The sequence below is a fragment of the Copidosoma floridanum genome, unplaced genomic scaffold, assembly GCF_036245765.1.
Source record: "Copidosoma floridanum isolate Cflo_tuat_1 unplaced genomic scaffold, Cflo_Japanese_pri ptg000013l, whole genome shotgun sequence".
Lineage (NCBI taxonomy): Eukaryota > Metazoa > Arthropoda > Insecta > Hymenoptera > Encyrtidae > Copidosoma > Copidosoma floridanum.
The window spans coordinates 36,271,728-36,295,206 of NW_028321890.1; the positions used below are offsets into that span (position 1 = coordinate 36,271,728).

At 42.9% G+C, this 23,479-nt stretch overlaps 5 protein-coding genes across 6 annotated transcripts; 2 read left to right on the forward strand and 3 right to left on the reverse strand.

Annotated features, from left to right (window-relative positions):
• Window positions 1-148: 148 nt before the first annotated feature.
• On the reverse strand, window positions 149-7,938 carry Lhfpl (LHFPL tetraspan subfamily member 5 protein). The gene is made up of 5 exons (XM_014362992.2): window positions 7,635-7,938; window positions 6,038-6,232; window positions 1,071-1,158; window positions 485-639; window positions 149-400 (listed from the first exon to the last, which is right to left on the reverse strand). The coding sequence occupies exons 1-5, from the start codon at window positions 7,849-7,851 to the stop codon at window positions 168-170; spliced, it is 888 nt and encodes a 295-aa protein (XP_014218478.2). The 5' UTR covers window positions 7,852-7,938; the 3' UTR covers window positions 149-167.
• A 2,119-nt stretch (window positions 7,939-10,057) lies between these two features.
• Window positions 10,058-14,193, reverse strand: LOC106646761 (endoplasmic reticulum disulfide reductase DNAJC10-like). Of its 2 annotated transcripts, none has more exons than XM_089591040.1 (11): window positions 13,818-14,193; window positions 13,453-13,609; window positions 13,154-13,370; window positions 12,860-13,071; window positions 12,630-12,791; window positions 12,258-12,473; window positions 12,057-12,183; window positions 11,500-11,991; window positions 11,154-11,427; window positions 10,869-11,070; window positions 10,058-10,785 (listed from the first exon to the last, which is right to left on the reverse strand). In XM_089591040.1, exons 1-11 carry the CDS (start codon window positions 13,838-13,840, stop codon window positions 10,546-10,548), a joined length of 2,322 nt encoding a protein of 773 aa, XP_089447166.1. In that variant the 5' UTR covers window positions 13,841-14,193; the 3' UTR covers window positions 10,058-10,545. The 2 variants fall into 2 exon arrangements, with proteins under 2 accessions (XP_089447166.1, XP_014218368.2); XM_014362882.2 differs by having other exon boundaries at window positions 12,567-12,791.
• A 212-nt stretch (window positions 14,194-14,405) lies between these two features.
• LOC106646762 (potassium/sodium hyperpolarization-activated cyclic nucleotide-gated channel 1) lies at window positions 14,406-16,673 on the forward strand. The gene is made up of 9 exons (XM_014362883.2): window positions 14,406-14,453; window positions 14,515-14,750; window positions 14,820-15,035; window positions 15,120-15,291; window positions 15,351-15,490; window positions 15,564-15,754; window positions 15,832-16,037; window positions 16,109-16,318; window positions 16,386-16,673. Exons 1-9 carry the CDS (start codon window positions 14,406-14,408, stop codon window positions 16,671-16,673), a joined length of 1,707 nt encoding a protein of 568 aa, XP_014218369.2.
• A 373-nt stretch (window positions 16,674-17,046) lies between these two features.
• On the reverse strand, window positions 17,047-18,752 carry LOC106646763 (uncharacterized). Its single transcript, XM_089591556.1, has 4 exons — window positions 18,549-18,752; window positions 18,008-18,411; window positions 17,602-17,934; window positions 17,047-17,567 (listed from the first exon to the last, which is right to left on the reverse strand). The coding sequence occupies exons 2-4, from the start codon at window positions 18,278-18,280 to the stop codon at window positions 17,082-17,084; spliced, it is 1,092 nt and encodes a 363-aa protein (XP_089447682.1). The 5' UTR covers window positions 18,281-18,411; window positions 18,549-18,752; the 3' UTR covers window positions 17,047-17,081.
• A 2,415-nt stretch (window positions 18,753-21,167) lies between these two features.
• LOC106646765 (uncharacterized) lies at window positions 21,168-23,161 on the forward strand. The gene is made up of 2 exons (XM_014362885.2): window positions 21,168-21,557; window positions 22,669-23,161. Exons 1-2 carry the CDS (start codon window positions 21,249-21,251, stop codon window positions 23,125-23,127), a joined length of 768 nt encoding a protein of 255 aa, XP_014218371.2. The 5' UTR covers window positions 21,168-21,248; the 3' UTR covers window positions 23,128-23,161.
• Window positions 23,162-23,479: the final 318 nt, after the last annotated feature.

Here is a 23,479-nt window from a genome sequence, read left to right on the forward strand (position 1 = left end):
CTCGAAACACTGGGGGCATTTCAACGCTGATCACAACAAAGAAAGACGCAACGCACAGATAAAAGCTCGCGGGCGCCGAGTCTCCCGTTCTGGCAGTGCAGTTGAGTAAACTTATACAAAGAAGAAGAAGAAAAATGGAAAAAAAAAAAAAAAAAAGGTCCCGCCGATCAGAGCTGGAAGTTGTGTTGCGAGTGGTTGAGCGTGTTGTTGGACATGGCGTGTAGGGGGTGCGACTGCGAGGCGGCAAACAGACTGTGGTGCGAGTGCGACTTTGCCCGGGAGAGCTCGCTGTAGCGGTCCTGGTCCGGCGGGGCCACAAGGAGGACCGGCCTCAGCGACAGGGACTTGCGCGAGCCAGCGATGCTCTGCGCCTCGTTCACGTAGCCCGGGTTCACCTCACCTGCGGAAATTTCATATTGAGCAAAAAAAACAAATGGCCACGCGAGAGGTTTTGTCGGTATGTGTCGTGGTTTGTTGGCGTCACCTTTGTACAGGGATCCGTTGTTGAAGGGCTCCGGCTGTAGTTTCACGTGCCTCGAGGCCAAGATGAAGGCGAGCGCGGCCAGGGTTGCGGCGTCGAGGGCCGCGATGGCCGCCAAGGGTATGGCCCATCGCACGGCGCACGCCCCTGGGTTGTACCTGTGGGACAAGGTCGATCGTTTTACTCGATACACTCGAATGAATACAAAAAATTACCATCTAGAATAATTACATGCACATGAACTCTTGAAGATTGATATTTTCGCGAAATGAGTATTTTTTTATTTTAGAGAATTCAAGTCATTTTGATGAGTAAAGAATAAAAAAAAAATTCTGTTTTTAGGGTCCGTAGCTTCAAGGCGAAGGACTCTTTTGAGCCTCAAATCTTGCTTTTAAAACTCAACGAATAAAATTTTTTCACAAAAAAGTGGAAGTAAAATTTCAACGTTTGATATACCACCGCATTAACGAGTCAATCAATCGACAGTCGAACCAACTGGATAATCAGTTTTTGGCACTTGCATACAAATAACCTCGGCTTGGATCCAGAATCTGGCATTAAAATTTAAGTGCAACTATATAGAACATACCTCGAAGCCGAGGCTCCACAAACGGCGCGAATGTGCGGAGAATCCCATCCAAGGGGATAGACGCAGACTCCGATGGCCATGCAAACAGCTGTGAAAGAAAAAAAAAATCGTAAGTATCGAAAGCCACCCGTGAAAAATTACCAAAAAGGCCCATTTGACCTTTCCCATGGTGAGGAGGTATTTTACCGGTGGTTAGGCACACTTAAACCCAATATGTATGAAAAGGGTGCAGCTGCGCGTGTAATACGTATTCGGCTGTACAAGCGGAGGGGGAGGGAAGGTAGGTATGTAAGTAGGCGAGGTCGCGGCCAGTGAAAGGTATACCTATCCAACGCTGATGGGTATACCTTACCCACATATATACAACACACGCGTGGCAGTCCAACGCTACACTTGGTTACTTTTATACTTTTCCATGTACTTAACTGTAAAAGCGCGTTCGCCTCGTGTGCGAGAGCGAGGGAGAAAAAAGGTGCACTGCGCGCGATAGTCGGGCCAAACGCCAAAGATTGTACCTATACCAACTTTTGCTCCTTTTAGGTATATGAATGAAGTAAGTGTAATATTATATGAGCATTCGCTCACCTACACCGTATACAATAAGTACTACGTTTCAGTAACTTTTGTTAACTCTCGAGGAATCCAACGGGGGGTGGGCCACCTGTTTTCTCTCTCTCTCTCTCCGTGCCCGTTTTATTTTCACTCGTTTGTTTTGGCGCGCGTTAAGTATAAGCGTGAGAACGCGAATCGCGGGCACTGCGTTGAAAATGAGAAGAAAAACAAAAAAGAATCGAGTTTAACAACAACCGATTTTAGTTGGGAGATATTACACGATCGTTTAGGGAAAAGCTCTCCCCTTTCGAGATGATTATGCATCGTGAGCTTTTATGTCTATTGGTGGGTATATCATTTTTCGAAACAAAGACAACAGAGAGAGAAGACTTTCACTCACCATCAGCGAATTGTAGGTACCTATGTACCAAAAGTAAGCGTGTACAAATTATACATTTCACATGCACGAAGATAAAGGGGGAGGGAGAGAAGCAAACGTACCCATACACGTATATGTATATATACGGAAAGGAGATAAAGAGAGTCGGCGAGTGAATCAGCGCTACCAGAGGCTTTAAAATTAGCCGTTCCAGCCCGGATTCCGCGCACGTGATAATATGTGTGCGCGAGCACGTATGTAATATAAGCCAATACTTACATGGGTTTGGGTCACGGGGGAGCGCCTTAGTCCCCCCCTAAGTGAACGTGTTTGCGTATATAAAAGCGAGAGCGGGTGCAACTCTACCCCTCCGTACATGTATCTTTCTATCTTTCGTTAGTCGAGCGTTGAATAACTTCTTATGTACCTACAATACACATCGGTACATGTAGCCGCGGCCGATCTTTTCGCGCGATAATTAGAGAGACCGGCCGATCGCAATGAGTCCTCCCTTTGGCTTTATTGCTATGTACAACCTTATATATACCCATGTGTACCTACTTATTGATTGCACAACGCAACGATCTATCGAGCTGATAATTGTACTCATACCGATTTATTCCCACCGTGTGAGAATCGCGTCTGCGCGAGACGTGTTTTTACTTTTCGGCACGTCAACAAACGGTTCGTTGATTTTATACTTTTTTTTTTTTTTTTTTTTTCTTTTTCTTACCGATCAAGTTTCGCTCGTTGTGTGGTCACGTTTTTCGTTAACAAAAGGGCGGAAGAAGGAAAAAAAAGTCCCGGTATCTATATTAATTTGACGAGCCTCTCGTTGCAAGACTCGAAATCGCAGTCACGTCGCTTCGATTAATTATGTACATAGACACGACGTGACCGGCCAATCCTTGTATACATGTACACGGATATAGGTGCATACCGCTGAAATATCAATTTGGTCGCGTGATTGTTACAAAGACCGCGTGAAGTCAAACAATTAAATATCGAGATGGGCGAAAAATGTGATTGAACGACCAGTCGATTTTTGCAAAATTTTTTTCCATGTCCGACCAATAATTTCCCAATGAAAAGCCATGGGGTATATCACAGCGAGAGTCGCGCATTGGATGAGTGTCACCAACGAGATGTACCTTATACGCAGACGTGAAATTCGAGAGCGGTATTAATAACACGCGTTGCACGTATGACTATATATACATTATACAGGAGCGTCGTAGCGACCTCATCTCCGTAACGGTTCATTTTGTGCCAGCGTCCTCGTTGTCGTCTCCGAACGCACGTTATACTTGATTTTTTCCGCGTTTTTTTTTCTTTTTTGTTTTTTTGTTTTTCGTCGTTTCGGAAAACACTCAGTTTGCCGGTCATCAATTAAAAATAAGTTTCGCGTACGCAAACATGGTAATTCATATCGGAAAAATTGGTAGAAAGTTGCGCGTATATTACGCTAGCAATAAAGCAATACTTATAGGAAAAACATAGCTTATCCGCGCGGTATATATACAGTATTATTTTCCATACGAGCTGGGAAGAAAAATTCGCGGGTTTTAGCTTTCCAAGAGCGCGAATCGTATAGTATCCACGTGTTTACGTCGCACGGACACGTATGTACCGCAAATTAATATTTTTCTTTTTTTTTCTCTTTGCTTCTTACGTTACCGATGTTTTATTACTTGCATGAAATCGGACGACTGGCTCGTGTATGATTACACGCGTGAACGATCGAAAGTGAAATAATGAAACGTACCAAGGATTGCGGTATTTATTGTAATTTATGGTACTGATATACGTGAATATGTCCGTAAAAAAGTACTCTGACTGTACAAGCCGAGCAATCATGAAAAAATGTTTATCGATCGAAAGCGTGAATATCGTAAGAAAAAAGTGATTTTTACTAATTTCAAGGTATGGAAAAAAAAAAAAAAAAAATTAGAGATACAAATGCGTACAAGTAAAGATACAAATTTTTTCCGCGCCCCCAATGGGAAATCGCGCGTTAATTGGTCCGCTGTACCCTGCCGCCTCAGCGAGCCCGTCATCTATTTTTTTTACCGTAAAGTTCCAATGGCGCGGCAAGTAAGTATACCTATACATACCTATAGGAAGTTTCACAAAACATGAAACACATATATGTGCACTTACAAGACACAGCAGCGCTGGCGCGTATATGCAATAATCACTTCCCGCTGAGTGCCCGCTTCCTTTTTCGTGCCCAGCTCTGAGAAACCTGCTAATTGCCCGCGCGTATATTTCTAGCTCAATTTTTTGCGCGTCCCCTTCTTCTATCCCCGTCTACGTTGACAAACGTCGAGTAGGTATGCGAGGATGGAAAAAAAAAAAAAAAAATTCAATGTCTAGATATTTTTCACGTCCCGCAAATTGTCGGTCTCGAATGGTTTGTTAACATTCCCTCGAGCTTCCCTTCGATGATACCTTTTGAGAAATAAAAAAAAAATCGAGTCGGGAAACAAAAATTAAAAGGCAAATGTAGCGAAGATTATAGATGTACGAGCGATTATTGTCAAGGCGATGGTTTCTTTTGCTGCGTATCCTGTTTTTAAACTATATCATCGTCGTCTCAGGTGCAGAGTCTTTAAATGTTAACCAAACCATTTTAAATAAAATTTAAGATCCGATGGTCTAGTTCATTATCCACTTGAACCATAAAATTAGTTGCAGTGGCTATTCTATAAAAAATGTTCACGAGTCAGTCACGAAAATAAAAAGGTTCGTGACGTTCTCCTCTGCTCGAAACAATGGTAGATCCAACCCCTGCCCCAACATTTCTCCTCCTTTCCATTACGTGTACAGGACGTGTACTTGGATTACGTAACTATAATTGCCATAATCAATTGTCATGTTTTCTCCGCTTGGCGCTCACTTGGCCGAACACGAATTTGTCGTCCACGGCGTCATTTTCGTCGTAAAAACACTTGATTTTGCTAGTACGCAACAACTAAATGATAATATAGTACTACTCGGCCCAATTGCAACCCACTTTGTTAGTACACCTATACAGCTACCGGTGATGGTCGTTACCCGCCTTTCGAAACAACCAACCTGCAGTTAGAGGACGAAAACCGCCACTTTCCGCCACTTTCGCAAACTCACCGTGACTCGGACGCTTCCGATATATATATATATGTACCTACTCACTTTCGGCGTTTCGTCGGTGATTTATTCACTCGCGGAATCGGCCCATCGCCTATATACTCGGGAGGGGGGGGGGTGCTAGTGGACTTTCTAACGACAAAAACTGCATCACCATTTCCGCGGATCGATTTTCTCAAGGTTTTACTTTTTTTTCGCGTATATACATACCGATTTTTGTTTACGCGATCGAAGCGAAAACACCGGTCGGTGCCTCAATATGGTTGTTATATACTTTTCGGCTTTCTCGCGCGTTTGTTGATCTTTTGCCTCCCCTTCGTCCACGCACGTCTGCAGTCCATACAGCTCCAATGTTTTCGCTCCTATATAGTGAAAACACGACTCCCCGCGCTACATGTATATAGTTTTCCACGGTGCTAAGAAAAGCACACCGGCTCTGGCGCGCGTCAGATCGAACAATTTCTCCGATCGGCAAACTATGTGTATACCCCATCGTCTCTCTATAAACGCAGTTGTTTGGCGAACCGTGTAAACTATACACATTGGTTACGAAACAGTGTGCGAACTGAAGTGTAAAATTGAACAATGATCGTTGTTGCAGGGCCGTTCAATTCGATTTTACGTTCGCGGCGTTATTTCTCGCTTGTACGTTGGACAAACACTTTTTTCCGAGTGTAATGTGTATACTATACGGGGGAAATCGTGCGATCTAACAATTTCGAGGAACATGGCAAAAAAAAGTTTACCCCCCACTCTGCAGTCTCCTATTCCATGTAAGTGTGTAGTATAGGGGAGCTTTTCCCAGGAGGTGAGTATATTATAATATAATATATACACGCAAAGGACAAATGATCGGTGTACGACAACTGGGATTGAGAGAAAAAAAGGAAAGAAAAATGTAGCTTACCGGAAATAACCTGCATCCAGCCGCAAATGTAGAAAACAGTGGTCGTCTGGCAGAAGAAGAAGAGCATCATGGCGCAGATCGAGGCGAGAGCTATGACCACGGCTATCGCCACGAGGATCGTGCTAGTTCGGAATGGCACGTTGGAAATCGACGACAGGTCGTCGAGCCGGCCCACGCACTCCTCGACCAGTTCGGCTGAAAGTGCACATTGTACGCGGAACGGTGAGATTGTTGGGTTGCTTTTTTTTCATCTTCTCTCGTGATGCGTTTTTTAATGGGTTTGGAGTGAAAAATCGTACCATATACCTCACGGGGCTTTTTACCGATTTGAGGTAAATACTTTTCTCTTGCTTTTTTTTTTTTTTTTTTCTGGGGCACAAAAAATAACTTTCTTGTCGGTTTTGAAATAATTTGTTCATCAAAACCATGTTAAAAAAAAAAAACAACTATAGAAAAACCGTGAGTCATAACGAGTAGACAAAAAATAGACGTCTGTTGGTGTTGACCAATTTTGCATGAGAAGCGAAAAATAACTGTAACAGCAAAATAAAAATCACGAGGTGCGGTATTAGTTGAAAAACAAATAATTGTTTCCGGTAGTACAAAAATACGCGTTAAAGTAAAAATTAAATTTAGTAGCGAAACATTTGAAAAATAATCGGTAGAGAGAGTACATTTTGCCAAATGGACTGTCGGTGGTTTTCTCTGGCACAATAAAAGAGAGATGCAAAAGAAAACCAACATTCGACGTGATCATCGAGGAGTTCCTTATGATTTTACGATCTGGGGAAAGTCATTTTTTTCCGATACCACAGTCCGTAAATCTTATTTATTTTTTATTCGCAAGACAAATCACTATGTAAATAAGCATAAAAAGAAAAGAAAAAAAAAAAAATAGCAACGAGGTGGTTGTAAAAATATACGTTGTGCAGGCTCACGAAACTCGAAACGGATAATTTGTCTTTCAGTCGTGCGGTTGAAAAGGAAAACTTTCCCAAGCACCGCGTCATAAAAATCAAATATCGAAAAGCGCGATTACCGTCGAAATAAGCCATAAATTTGAATAATAAAATCTCGCAAGACAACAGACCACGAATTAACGTTCACCACCCTCTTGGCTCTGTACCGATCTTGACCCTAATCCGAGTAACCATACCTCCAATGTATGTATATAAAACCGAAACAACACAGCTCTCGAGGGGTCGTGGGTTCGATTCCCGGTCGGGGCACTCAGATTTTTTCTGATGGTTCTTGCCAGGTATTAAATCCATGAAACCGACTTAGGGATAAGGCTTAATTTTAAGATAAAAATAAAAAATACTGCGTGACCGGGGAGATATATAGATACAAACATACAAGCGAATATGAAAAAGACATGTAATGACAGCGAAAAAATAAGATAAATGTTTATAATGATATGATGTAACGATATGCAAAAAGACAATGTAAAAAATGATTCAATGAACAAAAGGAAAGAAAAGTGTACATACCCATAGTAGGTCAGTACACTATAATATAAAAAAAAAAAAAAAAAAAATGTATATATAAATAATAAAATCTGATGTTGTGCGCACGAGTACAATAGTGACGTAATTACCAGTTCCGCCGAAGCTGCACCTCATCCACAGGCCGAACCTGCCAGGATTCTCGTGCTGGAGATCGCCGAGCCACTCGGGCGTGATGAAGGCCACGACGCCTATTATCGCGTAACATATGGTGAATATGCCCCACAGCACCCCGATGGCCCTCGAATTCCTTATGTAGTTCGTCGCGTACATGTGCGACGACTCGACGTACTCTACCTTCGAGCCCATCTTCTTCTTTTTTTTTTTTTTTTTTTTTTTTTTTTTACAAGCAAGATATACAGGTACTTGCTGCTGCTCCTTCTCTCTGCGTCTTTCTTGTCCTCCCTCTCTGTGGACGTATCACAACGAAAGCCGATAAGAACTCACATCGAGAGTACATGGCAGCATTTGCATTCCAACGTGTACTTATACATGTACCCATTGTTCGCTGTTTCTGTTATATATAGTGCATACCGCGAGCACATGTTACTTGTCAGACAAAACCGATCCCACACCTTTGGGGATCGTCATTGGTTTTTTCGGTTATACACTGTAACTTTGACAGCGTACAGGTATTCGAGCAATTGCACGAGGAAAAAAAAAGGCAATGGAAATGCAAATCGTGTACGTTCAAAGTAACCGGTATCGGATGAATATTTATCGAACGGAACGTTGCAAGTCTCGTAACCGGCCGAAGCGAAAAAAGGATGTGTGTCGATGGTTTCCTTCCGATAACACACGTACTTTCTCCGCGATCTTTCGTACGCGGTGGCAAATGAGATAGCCTTTTTCCCGTAACAATTGCACAATTTGCACGCTTACGTGTATCCTAGCGCGTAACATGTGAGAATTTTTTCTTGGGCGATCGGTATCGGTACGCGCTTTCAAGGAAAAAAAAAAAAAAAAAACCTTCGAAACAGAGCCACAAGAGAGGTATCGAGTACTCACCTGTCCTCCTGCGCGGAGACCCTTTTGGCTCTCGTGTGGTAATCCTAACTCACGTCCATCGGTGTATATACACACACACGTATATATAATATGTCAGCCGATTTCTCTGCGCCCTCAAACGGGCAGTACCTCGCAGAGCAACAGGATGAGGAGCACGAGCTCGAAAAAGCCGAGCTTCACGCCGCAGACGCACACAAAACAAAGTACGAGGATCAACACACACACGCACGCGCGCGCGGCCAACACGACCGACGGGATCTCAATGTTTGCGGGCGGCGCCGATGGGACCGATGCTCATCTTTCGCCGCCAAGTCGTCGTCGACTGAGCCGTAACGGGGCTTTCCCCGCGAGTATATTATGCGCTGCCCGATTTTCCTCCTCTCCCCGGCCGCCACTCTTTTATAAATATACACGCGCAACGCTCGGACGTGTATATATATGTACAAACCTCCTCCTCTTTCGCGGGTACACTGATGTTCTCCTGTGGGAGCGCGCTCGGTGTACGTCTTCGCGAGCAGGTTTTCAGAGGACGCGGCTCATCGCGGATGGGACGCCGATATGCCAAAATGGCGCTCTCTCTTGGGACGCAGGAGGAGGCAGTCGCCAGGTGAGAGACACGGAGCTAAAGAGAGAGAGAGAGAGGGATTAAAGAAAGGAACGCTCACCTGGTCGTACTCACTTTATGTAATGTGTGGAGAGACTCGGATGGGGTCCTTTTATGACGTGGGAGGGGCTCTTTGAAACTTCTTCTTGGGCGCCTGATTTATTGTTGTTTGTCTTCCCCAAGTTCCTGAAACATCAAATGACGGTACAATCGGTTGCTTTACATAACTCGTTTGGTGGAGAAAAAAAATCGGTAGATCGGTATACCTCCGCCCGCGCATGAGCGGGAGGAAAGCTATCATTGTTCACGCATTTATACACAAGCACGCTCTTTGGGTGTGGGCAAAGTTTCTCTTTTAACTCGGTGCGTTTTTCGGGAAAAAAGTTGACGGATGATTTTGTTTTGTTCACGTTGCAGATGTAGAAATGACGCAGCAATCGTTTTTCTTTCTATTCCGCAATGTAGGTGTAGGTAGCCAATTTGCGGGAAAACGAGAGCTCTTCTCTCTCGCGGCTATACTTGGAAGATAATGAGCGCAAAGTATAAAATAGGAGAGTGTACGCTCTGAATTTCCCTACGCTGGATTTAGCTCGATTCGCGAGATGTCTGCAGTTTCCCCGAAAAATAACACCGGTGATATCACTCGGTGTGAGTCGCAATAGATGCAAAAGGTACAACAGAGACAATTTTTTTTATTATTAGAATTTTAGTAATTTTATTGTTTTTTTTTTTTTTTTTCTTTTACACATCGTATAACTAATTTTGATCGATTAATTTTGTTCCATCGAAGCGTTAGAGTATATACCTAGATAAAAGTTATGTATAAACAAAAAAAACTGTTTTAGTATAAAATAAATCATTTGTGGTCCTTTGTTCGTAAAAAATTGTCAAGAAAAAAAAAAAAAAAAAAAAAATCATGAATATTGTTGTGCAATAAGTTCATCTAAAAGTTTTTCAAGCTAAACTAAACTTCGTCTATCTGAAAAGTTATATATTAAATATTATACAAAAATTGTATATTACGGAAGAGCGAATGTTGTAAATACATTCGAAAATTGCGCACATATCACAATAATTAGTTTAAAGTATCATTAGCAGATTTACGCAAACTTTGGCCGGTTTTGAGTCATTGTCTCTAGTTCCATTGAAATAATTGGCTAAAATTTATAAGAGAATAGTGAATGACAAGTCAATTATTATGTTAAATGTTGCGTAATGAGAAATGCATAACGTTATTCATATGTATAGTTATGTACATAAAATAAATTTTACTTAATAAAACAAATCTACCGATGAGAGAACAAGTTAAGTAAAAGTCATTTGCAACAAATTCAACTATAATTAAAATCCCTATTCTCTTAAGATTATAAGGCACCTAGTTCACTTGTTCGTTACAACTCATCATGATCCACGTCATTGTAACTAATTTTTTGTTGAAGCATTTTCAATATTTCGTCCCTTATAGTTTCGGCAGTCGAGCTTTCCAATTTTATTCCATCTTTCAAGCTCTTGCGATGTTGTCTCGTGGAGTACAGTTTTAGCGTAGGATAAGCTCGTACGCCTGATTCTTCGCACAGTTTTCGGTAATGGTCACAGTTCACTTTTGCAAAACGCACTTTACCTTCTAGCAGCTGAAACATTTCATAAGTACAAAATTGTAGTGGGAAGCTTTTCGTACAGTTTTCAATCACGGCCCTTTAAAAAATAAACTCACCTGTGCGGCGATAGCAAAGTGCGGCTCCATAACAATGCAGTGACTGCACCATGGGGCAAAATAATCTACCACCACGGCTTCCTCAGTCTTTAATACAGATTTTTTTATGTTGTTCTCGTTTAAATTTTGAACCTTTACAGGAAGAAATTGAACTATCCACCTTAGAAGTGATGTGTCGTCTCTTTGACCGTTGTTATATATTCTACAAATTTAAATTTAAAATGGTTAATTAAATATTAATTTTTTACAATAAATAATGATAATAATAATAATAATAATACTTACGCTACGGAACTCAAACCTTCGTTACCCAGTGGGTATAGCCTAATTGTTGGATAACTACGAATATTTTGAGCTTGACACAACGATCTTTCTTCTTCACAATCGATGCTAGCGACTTTCACAAATGAAAGAGGCTTCAGCACCTTTGCCACAGAAACCCATTCCGGAGCAAGCTGTTGGCATGGACCACACCAAGGAGCAAAATAATCCACGACCCACAAATGCTTGGACTTCTTCTTTGACAGTTTTTTGAAGTTGTCGGAATTCAAATGAAAGACTGAAAACATTTTAATCAATGATACCAGAACTTTTTTTTACATTGTTCTAAATTCAAAGTCAAAATCAATACCTGTAGGACTAATGGCTTCGTTAATGAATTCCACTATACCGGTTGCAGTTTTTTGGGAAGAGAAGCGATGTGTACGGCTGCCATTAACCAGCATGGCTGTGGGGTACGATTTAATGTTATGTTGTCGGCAAATCTCGGAATGTGTTGTGCAGTCGATTGTTCCAAAATGTAATACTGACGAGTCGAACTGTAGAGAAGCTTTACGAACTTCTGGAAGGAAACGCATGCATGGCGGACACCAAGGGGCATACCAATCTAAAAACCAGGCTTCTCCACTTTCACCACCAAGTATATCATGTATTTTATCGGCTGAAAGAGCCCATACATTTTTCGCTTTCAAACTATTCTTTGCGAAATTTGCTAAATCATTCATACTATTTTTCCCATGACTCAATTCAAATGCACCACCAGGTTTCAAAATACCGTAAGCTGGATAATGATTCACATTTAGACTCTTGCACAAAAGAGAGTATCTTCCACAGTTTATTTTAGCTGCAAAATTACAAAACGGTCATTTAGAATTTGATCCCACACATTTTTTCAATTAATTTTTTTACCTAAATTAACATCCTTTAGTATTCCAGGCAGTTGTTTTAACATGACGTCGAAATCTGTCGCGTGTCCAATGTAAAAGCACAATAACCACCCTTCATTAGAATCCTCTCTTAAATCGTCCAAAATATTCTACAAAAATATATCAGTGGTAGGTAAGTATAGAAGAATGAAACTTACGGTTATTAAAGATAAATTGTACTTACATTCAGCTCATCTTCACTGATATCCTTGGGTTCCGGCAATTGCTCTAATACTTTTTTAACTAAATCTTCTACTTCTAAAATATCTTCAAAGTATACAGGCTTAAACTTAGATTTATTACGTATGGGGAAATACACAGCACTAGACGAGTAGTCAGGCAGTGAATTTTTACAATCATCGTCCTTGCAGTCGAAGGTTTTGACATCCACCATTTGATGCTGAAACAATTATTGGGTGTATTAGATCGTTTGTTCTAAAATTTCAGTATAATGGATTGAATGGATTAATTTTTAATTAAATAAAGGACATACAAAAATAGCAGCCACTCTCAATCTTTCATCTGGTGAGAAACAGTAATGATTTTTACTACATACAAATACTAAGGTGGGCCTCTCAGCTGAATCTTCACCTTTCATTATTCTTTTCCACGCAGACTTGCTTAGTTTACGAATATCTACATCTATTCTATCCAGCACGAACCGCATAATAGCTTCGTAGGACCGTTCACCTCTGTATTTCACACCATTTTTGGAGTTCTAAAAAAGGAATATATATGTAAACAAGATTTTAGGAGCTAAATACTTTTTAAAACAAACATAAATACCGGAGCATAATGTAGTAGACTTGGATACGATTGAATTCCAACTTGATGGCACAAATTCCAGTCATCCTCACAATTAACAGCACCAACCCTGATAACACCTTCAAGATCTTTGGCAACTTTTCTCCAAACCGGAGCCAAATGATGACACTGTCCACATTGTGGAGAGTAAAAGTTGACAAACCACATTTTTTCTGATTCGTGCACACTTTCAACTGCAAAAAAATACATAGCCAGTTAAGTACAAGAGTAAACGACAAACAAAAATAATCATTTGGCTTCTGATGATAAACGTACAAAAGTCGTGTCTGTTTAGAGTCACTATTTGAGGATCATCATCGTAAATTCCAAAATTATTCTGATAATATGTGTACGAGTGGTAATTGCCGTGTCTCTTGGAATCATCCAAGCCCTCTTCTCCGTACAGATCATACTTTTTCCTCGTGTCTGGATCTTTTAATACCTCGTAAGCAGTTGTCAATTTAACGAATTTTTCGTGCGCTTTTGGGTCATCCTAAAACAAACAGTTTCTTCAAACACAATGAACTCGCATGGATATAAAATTTTTTTTAAAGTGATTCTTCCATAGAACTTACTGTGTTTTTGTCCGGATGCTCTGTCACTGCCAATTTTTTAAAGGCCTTTCTGATATCTCGCTGATCAGCTGTTCTATCGATGCCCAACAACTTGTAATAATCCTCGGCCAAAGTGAAGGCGACGAAAGTAGCGAAAATAAACAGCAATGTTGTTTTCCTAAAAAACAAAATTAATTAATCAATAAACAACAAATCAAGCGCAACAACAAAGTAAACAAAAAATTCATTGACACTATTGACATGTCGCGCGTAAAAATCGAGCAATAAGCATTTGTTTTCGTCCGTTATCAGCTCTAATTGTTTACAAGTAAAAAAAAAAATTATAATGTATATATGTATATCTGTACTTAACCTAGCACACTTACATTTTTATCTCCGGCAAATTCATGCTGAGTGACAGGACCAACAGACGCGAGGATAATGAAACCAACCGAAACTTGCAGACGCGTTGAATAACGAAGAGCGTATGTTAAAAAATAAAAAAATAAATCAGTCGTTCACCGTCGCAGCATCATATCTCGAATCTCTCCTCTCCACGTAAGAACTGTTCTTCGTGGCGTCCTGTTTTATAGAGCCGCCCACGCTGGCGGCAGATGATAAACTCGGCGCTCCATTGCTCGTGTGTTTGGAGAGAGAGAGTTGAGCACTTTTTTTCACTACTTAATCCCTGCCCATAAATATAATACCGTAAGCCCCATCAAGCTCTGCAACCGATTTTCCGAAATTATCAAAATATATACACACAACCCACATGTATATATGCAAAATGTAATGGTGTATTGATGTGCTCTCCGATTCGCTGGCTTATTCTCATCTGCAAATCTGCAGGATATCGCAAAAAGAGGGAGAAAAGGGACGCTGTCTGCAAAATAGTGGCGCGAAAATTTGAACGCCCTCTGTCGCGGGTACCCGACGAAAGACCTTGATTGATTGAAAAATCCAAACTAATCAGGATGGATTTAATGGCCCTAGTGCCCGAGTTGGAGCCACAAAATAAAAAGGTGAGTTGTTTCGAGTGTCATTTACGATCGCAGCGCCAATTGCCCGTCAACCGATCAACAGGAGCCGGTTGTAAAACACGATTGCGAAGTCGAGCCCGAGGAAGACGTGGTCAAGGCTTACGCGGGTGACAGCGGCTGTTACGGTCACGTCAGGCGATGGCTCGTACGACAACGGATACTCTCGACCACGCACTACTACGCCCAGACCTGCCTCAAGAGCACCACGGCCGTCAGGCGCGAGATTAGCCAGCACCTCCGGGAGTTTCCCTACATGGTCCATCCGTTCAGTCCGTTCAGGTGCGCTGCCCCTATTGTACATTACAGGTACACCGATAAAAAAAAGTACAAGTGACTTTTGTTCCCCAGGAACTTTTGGGATATTCTGATGACCTTCTTCACGCTGGTCGCCCTCGTGATAACGCCCTTTTTGAACGCCTTCTTCTTCGACGACCAGCAGCACAGTTTGATCTACATATTTTTCATCGACGCCGTTCTGATCATGGACATAACCCTGAACTTTTTCACGGGCTACTACGAACAGTGCACCAAAACCGTCTTTTTGGACCGGAAAATCGCGTCCACGTGAGGCTTTTTCATCGATATACCGCACATAATATAAATATCTACTTCGTTGTGAATATATATGTTAAAATATGTTTCGCGCAGAAAGTACATAAAGAGCCGTTTCATCTTCGACCTGCTGTCCGCCGTGCCGGTCGAAGTGTTTGATAGCTTGGCGCACGGGAAGACGCACGCCGACTGGTACTGCTCGACTATGAACTTTGTGAAAATATTCCGAATGAGGAATCTCATCGACTACATAAACCAGTTTCACAAGGTATGAAAGTGTTTTGTTTTCTACCTTGAAAGATATATACATGTTCAGCAACGTTTCAGGCCTACCACTTGTCCTTTCACACGGTCAAAGTCCTGAAACTCGCCATAATCATCATCGTCAGTCTGCACTGGTCAGCCTGCCTCGTCTACTACGTGCCCATGCTCGTTATGGAGTTCGACGAGGTCGACGATACGCTATCGTCAGTATACCACATGTTTGTCGTCCAAGCTCTTTCGGCCAGTCGTTTACATGAGAATTAAAACAAAAAACAGGAAGTCCTGGATAATGAGCGAGGCCATGAGAAAGCGCGACACTAAGCTGAAAAAGTACATCCTAAGCCTCAACCGCGCCACGATATCGCTCGTCAGTTCGTCCCACTATCTGCCCGTCACGACCACGGAAGACATGATAATGAATTTCGTTCTGGCCGTGTTCGGCAAAATCGGATTCATTTACTTGCTCTGTAGGCCATATATCTTATTTGTCATTTTGTATTTTTCCCAAAACAAGCATATGCATACAATCTGCCATCATTCACAGCTCAATTTTTGCAACTCATGTCGACCTTCCAATCCTCCGAAAAAGAGCGCCTGAAGCTCGTGCAACAACTGCAGGAGTACATGCAATATAAGGAACTGTCTCGCATCACGCAAAAAAGACTGATGGTCTACTGCAACTACTGGTACAAGAAGAACTTTAACCGCGACAGGCACATACTCAACCAAGTGTCCGAGCCCCTTCGAGAAGTAAGATGACGCGTTTTTTTTTTTTTCCTTTACAGCACACGCTTAAATTTCCGTTTTGAATCTCAATGCAGCAACTGGTTTTCCACAACTACAAGAAACTTCTCGAGACGGTCGATCTGTTCAAGTTTCTGCCCGAATCGGCAGTCATACAGCTGGTGAACTACGTGAAGCCCGAAATCTACTTGGCGAGCGATGTGATCGTCAAGTCAGGTAGCCAGGGCGAGCACTTGTTCTTCATCGGTTCGGGCACGGTGGCGGTTTACACGAGTTTGGGAAAAGAAGTGAGGCTGATCATGATGTAACTTGCTTAGTTCGAATTCTTTTTCTTGACTAACGCGCAAAACAAAGGTGTGCCACCTGGAGGACGGCTCGTACTTTGGCGAGATAGCCCTGGTGATGGAGAACGAGCACCGAATGGCGAGCGTCGTTGCGATCGAGACCTGCGAGATCCTCGTCGTGCCACGCGAGTCGTTCCAGCAGGTGATCGCACCCTATCCAAACCTGCTCAGCCGTTTGCAAAAGGTGGCTCTGGAGCGGCTGGAGAAGACTCTCATACTAGACGAGATTTGCCGTCTAGAGGATCCGAACCCAAATTACATCAACATCAGTAATATCAGAACCACCAGAAGGGAGTAAATAAGGTATATTTGTCATGTCATGTGCGATGACACATTGGCTTGTGTATTTACTTACATCTTTATTCATTATACATTTGTGTAACAAAAAAGTACACGAATGGTAAATTGATTATTTCGTTCAACGAGGCTCAATTAGGTACTCATACATAGTTACAATATAGCATTTGTACTAATTTAACGATGGCATTATTATTATTATTATTATCTCTATTATTTATTATTATAATTGTGAATAGTGTGTCTAGTGTTGCACAAAGTACAACAAATGGATTAAAATTTAAAAACCGCCAACGATGCTCAGCACCGTCACCTGCGTCGTACAACATATACGTATATATATATAAGCTCTTTGACGCGTAACGAAGAAAAAAAAAAACAAAAAAAAACAAAAGGGTCGAAAAGAGAGTCAAACGAAGGACCTATCGTAATGGATCAAGGTGCGTCCCTCGCGCATCTTCCTCGGGTTCCTGTACGACTGCTGGTAGACGGACGTGAGCCTCCAGTGCTCCGGAAAGTCAGCGTCCCTGCAGCCGTTGACCACCTTGAAGGGCGGTGCCAGCGTGTCGATGCAAAAGGCCCGCCTAGCGTACGGCGTCCGGGGCCTGGGTATCTGCAGCGCCCTCCCACCGGCGTCGAGAGTCGGCACCAAGCCGTTGTTCTTCGCCCGTACGACGGTGCAGCCTCGCTTCTGCAGACAGGAGGCCGAGCGCACCTTGCACGTCTTTTTGGGCAGCTCGTGGCCGACGTTCGTCGCGCAGTGACGCAGAAACTCGGCCCGCTTTTTGCGCGCCGCAGCGCCCACAGGCGGCCGGGCCACGACCTTCTTCCCACCGGCCGGCGACAGGCTCACGGAATCCAAGTGGCGGCACAGCTCGTCACCCTCCATGTCCGCCTGCGAAAGTAACAATACGCACGTCCTAGCACACCTCGGGGCATCGGTGCACGGAAGTAAAATAACAACATGGTTGAAAAAAGACCTTCCGGACGTGGGCGCACTCGTCACCGCATCGTTGCCGGTCCTTGCCGCTCCGGCCGGGTATACAGCCATCCCTGAGATCCACCTGGGAGGGCTCGTGTTGCACGAGGGTGAACACAGCGGGCGCGGGTCCGCCATCCGAACCATCCACGTGGACAGCTTTGCGGGGCTCGTACAACGGATCGGTCGGCGTCTCCCAGCAGATCGCCAGGTCCATGTAAGTCGTGGGCTCCTTGCAGCCCAGAGCCGGCGCGTACCGGTGCACGCGACTCAGCTCCCTCGACTGGCGGCCCGTCCGATCCCTATGACCACCCCGTCTGTAATGCATCGCAACTGATCCAACATCTTATTCGCACACGGCATTCCACGTCAACCAACCTCTTGACATCCTCCTCGCACCGGCAGGCGTCGTTCTGCATCTGTTCCAGACCCTCGGTGAATATCGGCTGGTGCTGCAGGTTGTCCGAGTGGCACTTCCTGGCCGTGGCGAATCTCTCGAAGCACGAGCCCTCCTGCTGGGTGGTGAGACTGCCCGTGACGTAACCAGGCACTTCGCAGGCGTGCTCCCTCGCTGGCTCACCTGTGCGGGTCACGTCCCCCGGGCAGTGCGCGCAGCACTTCCTCTGCATCACCAGAGACCCGTGGAGATGACGGCTTCCTCTCGACCGGCTATATAAATATCTATTGTGCGCTCGAGATCGCCGCTCACTGATAACGGGCCGACTCGTGGCTGCGGACCGCTAGTGCGGTCGAGCGGAAGCTAATGCGTATATATACGTTATATACATTTGTATTGTAGATTGTACGAGCGCGGCGTGCTAATGAGGTTGCGCGTGGGGTTTTTTTTTTATTGTTTAAAGTTCGCGGTGGAGAGTCAATCGTTTTGCTTGTACTTACCTTACACCTCGGAAAGCGTTCTTTCGCATCGCTGCGCAAGCTGTACCGTGGATTTTTACCGGTCCCAAATTGTAAATTGAAATTAATGTGGGCATTGGTCTGGATACCAAAAGGATGGACAGCATCTTGTAGTTGCTGATATTGACAAAAAAATTTGATGACAAACAAGGAGCCGATCACGCAAAGAGCTTGCACCGCGTTCGATCTCCCGCGCCCGACTCGACCAGCTGGAAAAAGCTCTCCGGGGCTTTGGCTCGGCGTTGTTTGCTTGACGACCGCCGGGATAGTTCGATACTCAGCTGGTTACGCCTGCAGTGCACATTATTTGTCCCACGCGGAAGCTCGAAAAGAAGCTATAAACGAGAGAAATGAAAAAGAAAAGGCCGTTTGGTTATTGCGTGTTTTGGCGCGATTAACGAAATTGGAACGACTACGATGCTGCAACTCGCCGGTGCAAATGTATATATGTACGTTGCGATGCGCCCCTTTGTGCCCCGGTATATAATATACAACGGCGTTGAGTTGATGTCGGCTGTCTTGTCGTTCCTGAAAGATTGGCCCGTATCAATTTGCGGATATACTTACTCGCGTGTGTACAAGCATTTCCGTTTGCTGCACGGAACAGCTGACGGATACGTGTATATAACGATGATACTGCTGACACGGTTTTTTCTATTTTTTTTTTTTTTTCCTCCCCCATCTCTGCATACTATTTGTGCTCACTGGCTTACTTTTTATTATCAGTCGTTGCATTTTCTGTTTTTGGGGCTGCGCATGATTAAACACACGAATTCTCAAATTAACGAAATTATAAGAAAAAAAAACAATCATACAAATAGATTACTACACACCGTACAAATGTACCGGGCGGTCTTATCGCGGGTATAGGAAAAAAAGCCATTAATTACGCGCGCTGGTGTACATAATATGCAGATGGCAATCAAGCATTGTTGTATACGCGGCATGGATGAATCATCATCAGCATCTCTCGATAGATTTTTTCTTGCGTTACCTTGACTCTCACCCTTTTTTTTGCATGTACGCAACTTTTACTGGACACCGGATGCTGGTACTTATATTATTAATGTATGCCCCGTAACAACTGACTGACGCGCAAAAGTGAGCGAGGCGTGAGAGCCGAATCACTAGTGCAATTAAAATAGTATTCTTATTCTTGCATAGTCTTGAGTGAGCGCTGCAATGGAAAATCCTCACTGGAGCTTCCGTTGAAATATATTATAATGTAATGCAGTCGAGTCGAGTATATACATATTTTTTCCATCACCCGGTTGGTTTGCGCATCCCTCGACGGGTTGTTGCGTGGCTCGCGAAATTTCGAAACTTTTCGCAATCTTCCTACGTTTTGGGATGTAGAGGATTTTTGCAAGGTTTTAAGAAATTTTATGGGTTTTGTTTTTGTTTTTTTTTTTTTTTGCGTTGTGGGTCAAACGGAGTTTCCCAAACTAATACAAAAAAAAAAGTTAGAAATAACTTGATAAAATAAAAAAGAAAAAAAAAAATTGTAATTATATGCATTCTGATGCACGACGATTGAAGAAGAACAACCAGTGTATATAATACCCATATACCGTGCTGAGGAAATGTGGGAAATCAAAAAAAAAAAAAAAAATCGCGCGTGCGTGCAGTTATCAACTTTCGCTATCAAACGCACAGGCGGCAAGGTCGGCGATATATATATTCCAGCGAAAACTCACTGTAGATACGTAAATTACCCAGCCAGTGTATAACAAAGAAATATGGGCCGATAAAAGAAAAAAAAAATGTTGAGATTTTGAACGTTTTTCAGCCTCAGGTATACCACGAGGTGAATCTCTCCAAGTGTGTGGATCAAGGGTACATCGTCCGGCGCGAGTCTCGCGCGCACTTGTACACGAGCCGAATGAAGGCCCATCACGCACTTGCGGAGCGCGAAAAGAGGGGAAACTGTAAAAGTGTCTCGCACGGAACAATATACTTGCCAACTTTGCGCGTATAAACCAGCCGCGCTACCGTTGCGGCTGAATCAGTTGTCCGTCAGCCTCGTCGTACCGCGGGTATACTATACCCATGGGAGCGCGTATATTATATCCACGCGGTGTTTTTGCCTTTATTTCCATAGAGAACAAGTAAGTACAATGGCATGGAAGTTCGCGAATCGATGCCAAGGTGGAGCAGTGCCGTTCTCTCGGTGTCGTACGTACTTTGTTGGGGTGCGTAGATATTAATTATTCAATTGCCGGGGGGAGGTGGGTGCAAGTGGCGTCGATGAACTCGCACAGGTACATTGTTATCGGTGCCATTATCGTAGCGACAAAGGACTGATTCATCCGTATGTGCGTGAATTTTTAAAAAAATTTTTTTTTTATTCGTTTTACAAGCACGTTATAGCGTATGGGATATACAGTTGCCAAAGGTGTCGGTGAAATTTGGCGAAAGAAAATGTTCAAGGGCTCCTTGGTCCTCGTCGTACGATTGAGCACAATAAAACTGTTCCGCCGCTCGCTCGGACGGCTGAATCACAAACAATTAACAACGGACACTTAATTGCCAACACACGCATAAAGGAAGTCTTTTATTTTATTTTATTTTTCCTTGTGCACGAGTGATGGGTTGGTTTGAACGAGCAAAATTTGAATGAAGTAAAAGTACCCGAGACGAAGACGAAGACATTTAAATCAACTCTAATAAGAAAAGCACACAATGTCTAGTCCAAAAGTGGACAAGGAAAAAGAGGAGAGCAAGGTGATCCTGTACATGGAAGATCTGAGGAGCGCGCGTGGCAATGACGAGGACGGGGTTAGTCATAGGGTCGAAGCGAAGCCGGCCGATGGGACATCGATCGGGGAGCCGCATCTCCTGGAGACGGACAACGTCAACAAACACTTGGACAGGGGGTACCGTCGCTCTGTGGAGTACGAGCCCGAGGAGTCCGAGGCCCACGGTCGCGATCACTACCGCGGCATTGACGATGAACTGCTCCACGAACTCGACCACGAGACAGCCTCGGTGGTACTTACTTTTCGATACTTTGAACTTTTTTTTTTTATTTTTCATTGCGACTTTGTTTCAATGTTAATTCATAATGTACGTAAATGAAGATTTATTGCTTCCCCGTGTGTGAATTAAAATACAAATGGATATTTATCACCTTCGCTATTGACAGGCAGTTGTCGCCTGATATGGCAAAAGTTACCGCGTGGAACGAAACTTCCTCCCACGGGGTTCAACTTGAATTGTAATTTATCGTATTGAAAAGCAAATGTATCATTGAACTCGCTTCCATTTATTTATTATATATGTGCTAAAATTTAGATTTGACGATTTATTTTATACATATACGTATACGTGACTAAGAAGTTCAGGGATGTTCCGCAATGCATTCTTTGTTCGAGCCAAGAGGTGTATTGTAATCTATCTACCTTTTGTTTGTCCATAGGTAACAAAAGTAAATAAACCTACTTACTGCAATAGCACATTTTATGACGCTTAGCAGAATCGTTTGATGAATCTTTTTTTTTCCAGTGTTTTTTTTTTTTTTTTTTTTTTAATAATAATAATAATAAATAAAGATTTTATGCGATTTTAAATTGTGTAGAAAAAAATGAAATTTCGTCTACGTATTGTAATCATGTGACGTATGTTGGATAGACTTTAAGGTTGGAATATTTTCTGAGTGAACAAACCCAAGTGCTTTGTGTTTTTAAGAAAATCGCTTGAACCACATTGAGGAGCGTCCCTGAATTTTTCGGTAATTTTTTTATCGATGCACAACCATCATAATTTATTATTGTTAAATCCAAGCTGCAACCATTTTTTACTGCATTGAAAAGTCGGATCACACCCCCAACATTATTTCGACAGACTTGCCATTTACACGATAAAACTTTATTCATGTAAAAGTCCCTTTTCACTACCTCATGTATGTCATCACTTTGGTAAAAGATATATGTTACACCCTATTTTTAACTTTGAAAAAAAATGTATTTTGACGTATTGGTTTTGGATTTAAAATCAATAAATTCCATTAAAGTTTGTAGTAACGAATGAAAAAATAGTTGATCAGTAGTAACAAGGAAGAAAGATAAATTAACGTTGAATGTGCTCTGTACCGAAAAAACAGCGCCCCTCGTCACCGAGACTCGATAGCCACCACCAGATGGGCGGTTTTTTCCCGGGTGGCGTGGAATCGCCGACAAACGTGAACGTCTACCAGCAAAAGAAGACCATAGCCCAGGGCATGATGGACCTGGCCCTCATATCCGCGAACGCGAACCAGTTCCGGTACGTGTTGCAGAACAGCGGCCGGCACCCGTACTACTACCCCTCGCTGGTGATGATCAGCCTGAGCCTCTTCCTCCAGGTGATCGTGGGCATCGGGCTCATCTGGAACAGCCGGTACAACGTCTTGCACGAGGACCAGATGTGCAAGGCCAACCGGGCCAACAACTGGACCGTCATTGCCATTTTCCTCGTCACCATACTCAACGTCTTCATATCGTCCTTCGGGGTCGTCGAGTCCGTGCTGGATGACACCGCGTTGCAGACCCCCAACGGTGCTCCCGTTAATCACAGTGCCTGATTATACCGTTTGCCAGTGACAATTTTATGGCAACATGCTCTCGTTTGATCGCACGTGTGATTATTGCAAACGACAACAATGATAGATCGTACATGACATTGAAAGTGTGTTGGGCGTTTGATGATTAATAAAGTGCCTTTTGTTGGATTGCGACACTCAAGTGCTTTAAGTTTACCGCAGACAAGTCTATTGTCAATTGTGTCAATTATTGTAATATATATGTGCCTAATATTACGTTATTTATTTATTCACTCGTATACTTGTATGATGCTGTTTTAAAATAAATTTTACAATTTTAATATAATTTTGCGTTACTTGTTGCATACAGATTTTTAGGGAGTCAACCAATAGG